Source organism: Gymnoscopelus microlampas (genome assembly GCF_963454915.1).
Source record: "Gymnoscopelus microlampas genome assembly, chromosome: 21".
In the NCBI taxonomy this organism is placed as follows: Eukaryota; Metazoa; Chordata; class Actinopteri; order Myctophiformes; family Myctophidae; genus Gymnoscopelus; species Gymnoscopelus microlampas.
Genome location: NC_139958.1, coordinates 7,028,459 through 7,041,223, shown reverse-complemented (window position 1 = coordinate 7,041,223; position 12,765 = coordinate 7,028,459). Strand labels below are relative to the sequence as shown.

General features: G+C 41.4%; 1 protein-coding gene across 1 annotated transcript in view; it reads right to left on the bottom strand.

Annotated features, from left to right (window-relative positions):
* Positions 1-8,372: 8,372 nt before the first annotated feature.
* The window catches only part of ntrk2b (neurotrophic tyrosine kinase, receptor, type 2b), a gene marked incomplete at both ends in the record, with an annotated part of 36,548 nt that continues 32,155 nt past the window's right edge, over positions 8,373-12,765 (bottom strand). Inside the window, 1 exon segment of the mRNA XM_084047069.1 lies at positions 8,373-8,558. Coding sequence (XP_083903195.1) covers positions 8,373-8,558 — 186 coding nt within the window.

Here is a 12,765-nt window from a genome sequence, read left to right as displayed (position 1 = left end):
TTTTGTGTGTGTGTGTGTGTGTGTGTGTGTGTGTCTCTCTCTTTCCAGTCAAAAGAGAGGAGCTATTGGATTGTGCGGTTAGTGTAACAAATACGCTGCAATGTGTGTACATCTCCCAGTTCCATATCTGTGACACTGCGGTCGACGGGAGCAGTTTAAAAACAACACGAGCTGGCCCGTTCGTATAGTTCCTGGATGTCGATGTCGGCGATGAAATGCAGAAAAACACCTAATATAGTTTCAATTTTGTTTGCACAAGTACAGAAGACCTAGTATCTTTTATTTCTCCATTTTTACCCTTCGGTGTCATCCATTTTCTGCTTATGGCTGATTTATTAGGCCTACTTTGGTGGTCACACCAACAATATCAGCTCTTAAGGGCTCACAGAGCGTCGCACCGTGACGTGTTGTGAGGTCACAGATCGGATATTTTTTCCACCGGTATGTGAATCGAGCCTCAGTTTTCCGACGTATTTCTTTAGTCGACTTGTTTTAATTTGCGTGTATAGGCGAAGGGGAGCTTTGAGACTTTGTCACATTGCAGATTTATTTTTTATTTTTCCTAATTTCTTTTTAAAGAGAAAGGACTTTCTCTGGTTTCGATAGCACTTTCTATTTATTCGTTTATATTTTTAAAATTCTATCGAGCCTTGATTATGAATCATGCCACCTCCATGCCTATACTCCTTTACCCTCTTATGTAAAATACAATGAGATGTATATTGAATTAACGTTAACTTTCATAATGGGCAGACTTTGTTTTTTTTATGTAAATTTAGAATACTACAATAAAAACCGCACAGCTTTTGATGAAACCAACAGACCATCAAATCTTGCACTGTGTTTACTTTTGAGTCCTCAAGTATATTTTTTATTTATCTTTTGTCTTGGTTTGGCATCATGGCAAATTGGATTTTTAGAGCCCTTGATGGTCCAAATTTGTATTTATGAGCAATTAGTATTTATGTAGGTTAATGGAGGTTGAAAACAACCCATTCTGTGGAACAACACTTGAATGTATTCAGCAAATGAACTCATCACTATGCGCACTTCTATCATAAGTATCACACTTGGACTTTATTATGACCGGGAACGCATCTCTGTGTCATATTTAGATTTCTTTGGCAATAAAAAAAATAGCAGATATGCAAGCTCATAGCCGCGCTAAGAGCTTGTAGATCTGCTATTTTTTTTTTAAATCGTGAAAATGTGTGCAAATCTTTGATTATGTATATATATTTTTTTTTTAAGCGAATATTTTAACTCAAATCTTTGATTCTGGGGGATTCTACAAATGTCATCTAAATCCTAGCAGTCACTCATGTTGCTATATATATATCTGTGGTTCTCAAACATGTTTCATGTCAAGGACCCCCCAAAATGATATGTAATTGTCCGGACCCCCCATCTCAAAATATTTGGTTCCAGGGACCCCCCAGAAGCAAAGATTTGAGTAAAAAAAAAATCCACTCATTTTCAGGATTTTGTTTTCAAAAATAGCAGATCTACAAGCTCATAGCGCGGCACTCGGTGCCGCACTATGAGCTTGTAGATCTGCTATTTTTTTGAATAGCCAAAGAAATCTAAAATGACACAGATGCATTCCCGATCTGAATGGGTTTAAAGTCCTTACCTTGTGTACAAAACACAGGCTGACCTAATTGTATCCTGCTGTACAAATGGACAACGTTTATGATGGAGCAGCAAACCACAAATCTTGCACTATACCAGAGGTAGGCCACCATACTGTACCGACCAATTACATATGACCTTGTAGGTCTGACCTGTGTGCATGTAAGGCATGATGAGTCATACTTTAGTTGAGCACGGGTGTCGTGTCGCGCAGCGAAAATAGACGGCGTACAAGCAAAGTATGGGCACTTTGGGCAGATTTCCTTGTTGCTATTACGTTTTTTTTTTAAAGGCACAAACCTTTGTGATACTTTCACGACATCTTGACAGAGACAGAGATTTTGCGCATTTGTAGTAGGATATGGAATAACAGACAATAATACTACTTGGTCATCTATGGCCCAGCTCAGTGGCCTAGAGCATTGGTTCTCAAAGTGGGGTCCGGGGACCCCCAGGGGTACTTGAGGGGGTTCCAGGGGGTCCCCAGCTAAATGATAGATTAGGCACCAAATGGACCCCTATGGGTCTGTAACTCTGAGAGTGTACAAATGGAACCAAATGGACCCTAACGGGTCCATTTGGTTCCATTTGTACACTCTCAGAGTTAAATTAACATTGATTTTACTTTAATGAATTGGGGTCCCAGAGACATACATGCCATTAACTGGGGGTCTGTAGCCCTAATACATGTCAAACTGGGGCTCCTTGAAATTAAAATGGTTGAAAATCACTGCTAGAGAGCAGTAAAAATCTTCTATTATGGGGGTCCCTGGCTAATCTTTTCAAATGGGGGTCCACGGGCTAATAAGTGTCTATTTCGGGGTCCTTGGCACGAAAAAGTTTGAGAACCACTGGCCTAGAGCAGGGGTGGGCAACTTTGATGATTGTGGGGGCCACTATATTTCCACACAGAGGGTCACATTGCATATACTGTCGGGCAGAAACCGCTTATCTCTGTACTTTTTTCCCCCGTAAATTAATGCCTTACTTTTGCATTCTATGTCACACAAAAGTAGCAAAATCTACAAGATCTACAAGCTCAAAAGAAACGCATCGCAGTGCGTTTTGAGCTTGTAGATCTGCTATTTTTTAATTGGAATACTGAAAAGTAACTTTTATTTAATTTCAAATGCATTTAGTTATACTTATGTACTTTGGTGTCTCATGCTACAGAAGCCGTGTGGCTCGGCAAGGCCTAGAGCTAACTACCTTGTGGACAGATATGTTGTACAGAAATTAGAATGACGTAAACAGATGTTCTGAGTTCAAGCATATATACTACTGCATACTCAGGCGTTATTGTAAGACATACCACCTTTATTAAATGCACAGTATTACAAGGAACATTTCCATTAACTTGGGATAAGCTACTCACACATGATGCACAAAGCATAGAATTGGTTGATTAGAACTGACTGATATTAAAGCAGAAGGATTACATCTGCCAGGGGAGGAGAGCGCACACACACACACACACACACACACACACACACACACACACACGTATATATACAGATATGTGTGCAGAACAATACACACCATCTCAGACTCAGATTTGCTCTCTCTCTCTCACACACAAACCACACACACACACACACACACACACTCTCTTTGTGTTTTCGCACGGTGAATAAAACGTGTAATCTGCACAGGGATGAAAACCGTAATCCATGATCACCGTATATATTTACAAAATAATCCCCCCCCGCCAAAAAAAGAAAAATTACATTCGAAAAAAGTCCCACCCCTTCTTTGATAACATTCAAAATAATATACTATTCAGATGATGATAAATCACAGTTATTCACCAGAAGGAGGAACATAGGCTACAGTCAGTCAGAGGGTGATCGGTATTGATCGTAAAGTGACCGTTTAATCACTTATAGTAAACTGGACATGAGTTGCCTCTATACCATTGGTTCTCAAAGTGGGGTCCGGGGACCCCCAGGGGTCCGTCGGGGGGCGTTCCAGGGGTTGTTAATATAGCATCACAATAATTTGAACCACTTTAACCTTTTATACTTTTGGCTATTTTTGAAAAATCGTGAAAATGTGTGCAAATCTTTGAATATATGTATATTCCAGAAGCGAACATTTGTAACTCAAATCTTTGCTTCTGTGGGGGGTCCCTGGAACAACATATTTTGAGATGGGGGTCCGCGGCCAAATACATGTCATTTCGGATGGTCCTTGACATGAAAAAGAACCACTGGTCTATCCTTTGTGCACTCATTTGCCCTCTACAACAAACCTCTGTGCTAAAAATAGACATCCGCTATTTTGGGCAAATAGCTTCCAGCTTGTAGATCTGTAGGCTATTTCCGCTATTTTTGAAGATTTCTGGAAATCTTTGACAAAGTTGGCCCATGTAAAGTGGTTAAGCTCTGCTGGGACACCTGCTAGATAGCAGATATCCTTAACATTAAGTCAATCCAGTCTCTATAGTTCTCCTAAATCAGTGGTTCCTCAAAGTGGGGTCCAGGGACCCTCAGGGTTCCTTAAGGTTTTTACATGGACCCCCATTTTAAAAGTATATGCCAAGGACCCCCATAAGAGATTTTTACGGCTCTAGTGGTCATTCTCAAGCATTTCAATTTCCAGGACCCCCCAGTTTGACATGCATTAGCCTACGGACCCCCATTTAATGGCATTTCTATCACTTGGACCGCAATTTATATTGTAAAATCTATGTCAATGTAACTCTGAGAGTGTATAAATGGAACCAAATGGACCCGTTAGGGTCCATTTGGTCCATTTGTACACTCTCTGAGTTACAGACCCATAAGGGTCCATTTGGTGCCTAATCTATCATTTAGCTGGGGACCCTCTGGAACTCCCTCAAGGACCCCTGGGGGTCCCCGGACCCCACTTTGAGAACCAACGCCTTACACAGCCTCTATGGAACTTCCCCATCACAGTGGAGATGAGAATGGAAATTAGATATAATATATCTTTTAAGTAGAGAAAACAACTTTCAAAGAAAGCCCTCTGCAGATCAAAATGTTTAAGGAAAAAAAAAAAAAAAGGATTGTATTCTCACAATTATTATGAACGAGCACAAATAAATTATACCGTTTTAGCACAAATAAATTAGTATTTACATAGATGGTACTGTATGTATTTGCACAGTGGCCCATAACACATTTTTTTCTTTAATAGATGTCACACAGTTTTTGACATGATACCTGTTTAAAACAGAATATACTATTGAACATAGCCTACTTTTTCATATAGACAAATAGTAGAACTGTACAGAGTGGAAAGCGGCTTTATAAACAGCAGATGTGACTATTGTACAGAAACTGGTCAATGCTGTAACCAAAGAATAACAATGACAGACATTTTCATGATGCAAATTGTGCAAGTCACATTAGTTAATATTATAATAATATTATTATTAGAACTGAGAACTTTTGGGGTCTGATTCGAAAATTAATAACATGATATTTGAAACAGCAATGAACAGTGCTGATCTATTAACCTCTATGTACTGTAAAGAAATTATGGCTACGGTCCAGTGTTGATTTTGACAGCAAAGTTTGATTTAGTTTTAGTCATAGTCTTTTGAATAAAATTCCATTTAGTTTTAGTGAAAGGTTTTAGCTTTTGTCTAGTTTTAGTCGACTAAATATCATAAGATTATAGTCGACTAAATCTACAGTTGATTTAGTCGACTAAAAGGTATTTTGGGTGCCTTGATAGCGTCGTAATGCCTGATTTTACACTTGGTTGCGCTCTGAAAATAGCCGATCTACAAGCTCATTGTGAGCTTGTAGATCTGCTATTTTCAGAGCGCAACACCCGATAAAATGACTTGTCTTTTTGTTCTACTGGATCTCTTCTCCACTAGTCCCTCACTAACATTTTAGTCTAGTTTTTTTTTGTTGACGAAATTGTCAATATATTTCTAGTCTTAGTTTTAGTCATCGTAGCTTAGTTTTCATTTAGTTTTCGTCAGTGAAGAAAGGTAGTCGACAAAATCAACACTGCTACGGTCTTTTAGTTATTTTTTTACAGAGGTGAAATACAGTGTGTATCTGTGTTATTATACTGTATGTACTTGAACAACACGTCACTCAATCCTCCAGCGTCAGTAAAAAGTAGAAGTCATCACTTCCCAGAGTACAGCTGTTCATAGAGAGAAAGACATCCCTACAAAACATCTGGAGGGCAATCAGACTTTACGTACTTATTACCGATCCTTATCTATGCTCCGTCATACCACATTGAAATCAAATGGCAACTTCACTGACTTCACACCGTATACAAAATGGACACATACCGCATGGACAATATGGAAATATTGAAAACGTCAACATCTTTAAATAAATCGGTGCACAGTAAGCAGTATCAAATACCCTGTCAATTCCCCTTAACATTATGACAAAAATAAAGACATCCTCAGTCCCTCGGTTCTCCTCCTCTTCTACAAACAGCAGTTTCATCATCACCCACAAACATGTGAAGATCGGTCTTCGTAGATGCACACAACTCATTTTACAGATATATGGGCCACCTAACAAGGAAGATTTGTTCAATGACATTGCTGGTGAATGCGTAAAAATAAATAAATAAACTGCACTTGCTCCTCTGTCGACATGAACATATACTGTAGCTTAACACCACCTGCTCATTATTCACTGTGCTTTAGGTTTATCAAGGTAAGACTTAAGACCGTGAAATGTATACCGTAGCTGACTACTGTAAAATCACGTTCAAAACGAGCATTATTATAAATGGAAATGAATAGCAAAAATGAGCGCGCAAAAAATATAATCCAATATTTACAAAGATTATATACCGATGACGTTACAAAAAAACAGCAAAATCAAGGTATGGTCATGGCATATACGATATGTCTTTTAGAAACTTTAAAGCATAGTTTGTACATTGAAATTGTTTACATTACATTTTTTCTGTAGGCTATACATTATCTATTGATATAGCTATCTACATAACTAGATCAATAGATGGATTTAATATATACCCATATGGATAGACAGATATAATATATACTATATGTTTCATATATAACACATATTATATATTATATAGAGAATTATCGGTGTCATGCTTTGTATTTGAAATGAGAAGGAAAACATTTTGCCAAGTCAGTCAGTCCATGAACTGACTTGAGAACTTAAAGCCAGAACATAGAGCTCCTCTGTAATGCATAAAATTATTATTTATGTATGTCCCTGCCCCCCCTGCCCACATATGTGTGTATACTGTATATTGTCCAAGACAAAATTACTTGATTTGTACTTCCCCAGAAAGTATAACATTCAATAGTAATTCATTTTAAGTTAAACTAATATGCCAGGATGTTGATCTTATCTGCAGTATTAAGGGAGATGACTCAAAACCCCACGAATTGCCATTGTTAGGTTTCACTATAATTTGAGTTCTTGAAACATATTTCCTTATATAGGACTCTGGGAGGAAGTATTATTAATCATTTTAAATAATGTTTAATAATGTACTATTATTTGGTTTGGGCTTTGTGAAATATACACCTCTGTAACATTATTATCAAATGGAGAGAAAACAAAAAAAAGGGGGAATTGAAATTTAAGGCTTTCGTCAACGTGATGATGATGAAACGGACAATATAATTATTTACAATAACATTTACAACCAGGTAGGCTACTGTACACACACGATGTGTGTACACGCTCCTGTTCGCACACACACACACACACACTCACACACGCACACGCACGCGCGCACGCACGCACGCGCACACACACACACACACACACACACACACACACACACACACACACACACACACACACACACACACACACACACACACACACACACACAGTGCTGTCCCTTATTTCTCTCTACACCTCAGTGGTTCTCAACCCTCAGGGTTCCTTGATGGGGGGGAAATGGACCCTTAGTTACAGGTCCATTCGGTTCCACTTTGCACACTCTCAGAGTTAAGGGGGGCCCTTGAAATAAATTTAAAAAAAACGTTTGAGAACCACTGCTCCACCTCCATGCATGTGCAGAAACATTATGAGCATTTATACTCAGCCCTCTGTCCTCCACGCGTACACACGGTCAGAATAACCTCCAGCGATGCCTAATTTATGCTCCGTCGCGTGACGGTGCCGCGCGCCGGGAATAGGCTCTATGCACGGCAGCCATATTGGAATGAAATTGGGCCCCCTTCCGTACTTCCTTCACAGGCGTTACCAATGATTCTAAATGAAGGCTCTGTTCCATTTAGCGTAGCACAGTGGTTCTCAAACGTTTCAATTTCAAGGACTACCATAACTCTGAGAGTGTACAAATGGAACCAAATGGACCCGTAAGGGTCCATTTGGTTCCATTTGTACACTCTCAGAGTTAGAGAGAGCTATAATGGTCCATTTTACCACCCTCATCGAACCATGAGGGTCCCTGGACCACACTTTGAGACCCACTGGTGTAGCAGAGTGTTTCCAGTGAGTCAGCACCCCTGACTCTGTTTGACCAAGAATGGATCAGAGCCTTAATTAGTATAATTGTTAACGCCTGTGAAGGAGGTAAGGATGAGGCCCACTTTCTTTCCAATATGGCTGCTGTGTGCATATAGCCTATAGCGAAACCTACAAGCTACACAATGCGTCGTCGCGTCCGCGGCCGCCGTTGTGAGCTTTGCAGGTCAGGCTATATTTTCCGTCAACGCGCTGCACCGTCGGTTTTTGCGACAAAGAATAAACTTGGGGGGGGGGCTTTGGTCCTCCTCAGCCCAGTATGTCCAGGTAGACGGGCGAGGCCTTGGCCAGGCTCTGGAGGAGAGCGTAGATCTCCTTGATGTTCAGTCTCATGTAGGGTTCTCTCTGCCAGCAGCCCAGCATCAGGTCGTACACCTCCTTGGGACAGGCCCGGGGGCGCTGCAGCACGCGGCCCTGGGTGATGCACTCGATCACCTAGAGAGGAAGAAAAAGAGGAAGAGGAAGAAGAAGAAGAAGAAGAAGAACAAAGATGCTTAATTTAGGAAGATCCTCCATCCCACGCTTTGCCACTCGTGACTCCATAGTCTAAACCAGTTGTGCATGATTGGCCAGTACGCTTGTGCAAGGACGCGCTGTGATTGGCCAGTAGCCACTTTAAGTGACAGTTGGGGCAAACGCTCTCACCAAAACATTATTTACTATTCTGTCCCTATCGGTACATAACTCGAACGGCGCTGAGTCGACTAGCAGACCATCGGCCGGTCGACGCGGGCACTCGCGCCTGGAGGCGCTCGGGCGCGTCTCCTCGGCCTCAAGGTCTGCTGAGTCGGCGCGCCTCCGTCATGGTCCAAAACTATACTTTATCGGCGAAAAGAAATAGTCCGCGGTTGTTTGAAAAAGGCACTTCCGCGTTGGCTACAGAAGGGGGCGGGTTTATAGCACAACTGGTTTAGACTTTGTAATGTCGCCTTTGCCACTTGTCACAGGTGCGAAATGATACACAAAATGGTCTTCTAAGGCCAACACATGCTCCGTTTTGACATCCGGACCTTTCTTCAGAGGGGTGATATAACTTCAAATTGACGTTAGTCTGAACTTCAGAACTCGTGCACCTCCAGATGTCCTGACTCTGTATAGTTCGGAAAGCCTGTTCGAGCTCTGACGTCGGAAGAAGGAACATGTATTGGCCGACGGCAGATCTCGCAAACGTCCTATGATTCCTGTTCCTGTTGAGTGTGTTGCTGGCACAGAGAAAGGATGATTTTCTCGTGATTTGTCTCTCTGAAAAAATGCCATTTTACTGTCGGAATGTTTGGAAGAAGAAGAAAAGTGCTTTAATATGCAACATAAGGAGGAGCAGCTATCAAACTCTCTGTAAACATAGTTACGTTTTACAGGCAAAATAATTACAACACAAACAAGACATCACAAGAAATATGGAGAAACATTTTAACAATAAAATGATTGTACACAGCTATACAGACAGACAGACAGACAGGCAGACAGACAGACAGAGTATTCTCTCCAGAACATGGACGCTCGGGTTCAAGTGCGGTTAAACAGTGGAGAGACCAGTATGAAGAAGTCTGTTGGTTTGCAAAGTGAACTGAACACAGTCCCAGCAGCACTGTCCTTCAGACAGTGGACAAAACCTCTTGGCATATAGACCTCTATTACCTAACTCCCCTGAGTCTCTCTGTACTCTGTTCCCTTCTTTTTGGCAGCTATTACTGCAGGGTTTGGTTCGGTCGCTTTACTCTGCTTTTACTCTTGATTCCGCACTTGTATAAGTCGCCTGCAATAAATTGTGGTGCATATTTAGCACAAATCAGTGGTGGAAAGTAACAAACTAACTACTCAAGTACTGTACTTTTAGGTATTTGTACTTTACTTGAGTGTGTCCAATTTCCAATACTTTTGCTTCTACTCCACTGCATCTCGGATCCAAATATTGTACTTTTACTCACCTACATTTACTTGAAAACTTTAGTTACTAGTTACTTTGTAGATTTTGATTATTATTACAAAACATACATTAACCACTTCAGCCCTACATATACATTTCGGCCATTTGAAAATAGCTGATCTACAAGCTCACAATGCATCGCGATGCAACGCATTGTGAGCTTGTCGGCTATTGTCAAATTTTATACATTTGAAAACTTGATACCAATACTTTTATGGTCAATTTTGTACTTGTAAGTTAAATCTTTTTACATTTCAGTATTGATACTTTTACTTAAGTAAAAAATGTGAGTACTTTTCCCACCACTGGCACAAATGCTAAGAATGTTATTTACAGTAGTAACGTTGTTTAGTTGCTAGGGTTGATATGTTTACCTGGTATCCTAGATTCTTCGGAGCACTAAATTGTTCTCTTTGCACTCTCCTTTAAGTGACCATTTACACTGGGGTGTGTCGACTATGGGCTCATGCCTTTTACTCTCAAGTGCTTTTACATTTGCACTTGTAAGTCGCTCTGGATTAAGAGCGTCTGCTAAATGTCTAAATCGTAAACATTTTTTAAATATTGGTGGCCTGGCAAAAGTATGCGTATAAGAACCTCGTACAATCTGCTCCTTGAATCGTCAACATTCCCACAGCTGTGCAATAACAGTCCACAGCTGTGCAATAACAGGACGTTTCTTTAAGTAATAATGGGATCAGGCGGTACAGTCAGTAGCCTCCTGGGAATCGGAAGGTCCTTCGGTAAGATACTGAACCTGTAACTGCTCCTGTTGAGCAGGTTGGTGCCTTGCATGGTTTCCTATGTGGGATCCACATAGGATCCAATGTTTGATCTCATTGGCTCTGCAGAATACACTGAGGTGACGTTACAATGACTCTACAAGCTCACAACGTGTCTATTTTCAGCATGCAACCAAGTGTAAAATCAGCCATTACAACGCCATCAGGGTCCGCAAAAATACTTTTTAGTCGACTAAATCAACTGTAGATTTAGTCGACTATAATATTACGATATTTAGTCGACTAAAGCTGGACAAAAACTAAAACATTTCAGATGACTAAAATATGACTAAAACTAAATGGAATTTTATTCAAAAGACTATGACTAAAACTAAATCACAATTTGCTGTCAAAATCAACACTGGTTCAGGGTTCGCCACAGCAAATCATCTGCCTCCATCTCACCCTGTCCTCTGCCTCCTCTTCTCTCAAACCAACTAACTTCATGTCCTCTTTCTCTACGTCCATAAATCTCCTCTTTGGTCTTCCTCTAGACCGTTGGTTCTCAAAGTGGGGTCCGGGACCCCCAGGGGTCCTTGAGGGAGTTCCAGGGGGTCCCCAGCTAAATGGTAGGAACCAAATGGGCCCTTATGGGTCTGTAACTCTGAGAGTGTACAAATGGAACCAAATGGACCCTAACGGGTCCATTTGGTTCCATTTGTACACTCTCAGAGTTAAATTAACATAGATTTTTACAATATAAATTGGGGTCCTAGAGATAGAAATGCCATTAAATGGGTGTCCGTATAGCCTAATGCATGTCAAACTGGGGGTCCAAGAAATTAAAATGGTTAAAAATCACTGCTAGAGCCGTAAAAATCTTCTCTTATGGGGGTCCTTGGCATATCTTTTCAAATGGGGGTCCGCGGGCTAATAAGTGTCAATTTGGGGGTCCTTGACATGAAAAAGTTTGAGAACCACTGCTCTAGACCTCCTGCCTGGCAGCTCCAACCTCAGCATCCTTCTACTGATATACTCACCATCCCTCCTCTGTTCATGTGCAAACCATGTCAGTCTGGCCTCTCTGGCTTTATATTCAAAACATCTAACATGGGCTGTCCCTCTGATGTAGTCGTTCCTGAACCTATCCATCCTTCTTAGTTACTCCCAGAGAGAACTCTAAACAGAGTGGAAACATTCTGACTCATAGTCTAGCCTCGTTCTCAATCTTTTCTCGGTGCAAGCCTGGTCACGACCTAATGCAGAGAGGACTTAATGTGACTATTCTGTCAGTATGACGTCAGTCATAGATGATGACATAATGACTCCAAGTGTTGGGCTGGGTTTCAGCCCAATCACTGCCTTACATTAAATAATTAAAGAGAAATTAAATAATATGTGCAATATATGATTAGCTACAGACAGACAGACACGCACGCACATACATGTACACGCACACTGACGCACACGCACACGCAGCGGCGGACTGGCCATTTGGCGTACCGGGCAAATGCCCGGTGGGCCGCTGGGCCAGTGGGCCACTGGGCCAAAAAAAAAATGTTTTTTTTTTTTTTGAAAAACATATTTTTTAAAATGTTTTAGGGTTATTACGGTCATATCCGAGTCGCGCGGCCCAATTATTAGTTACGTTAATGTTTGGGCTGGGATACTTTCCAGCAGGCGCCTCAGTGCGGCCGCAGAGTTCATGTGCAGGGCTGGGCTGGCTCAGTGAACCCCCCCCCCCCCCCCCCCCCCCCGTTGACAAAAGGTGGGGGCGGGGGGGAGTGGGCCGGTCCGGACCAAAATGCCAGGGCTGAATTTTGGTCCCAGTCCGGCCCTGCGCACACGCACACGCACACTCATTGATAGCCTCTTGCAGAACCACGTCATGAAAATAGCAAATAAACTTGTCTCTTTGCGTACATAGTCTCTTGGGTAAGTGAGACAATACTTGAGAGCGCGTGAGGCCAAGGCGAGTTCATCTCTTCCTGTC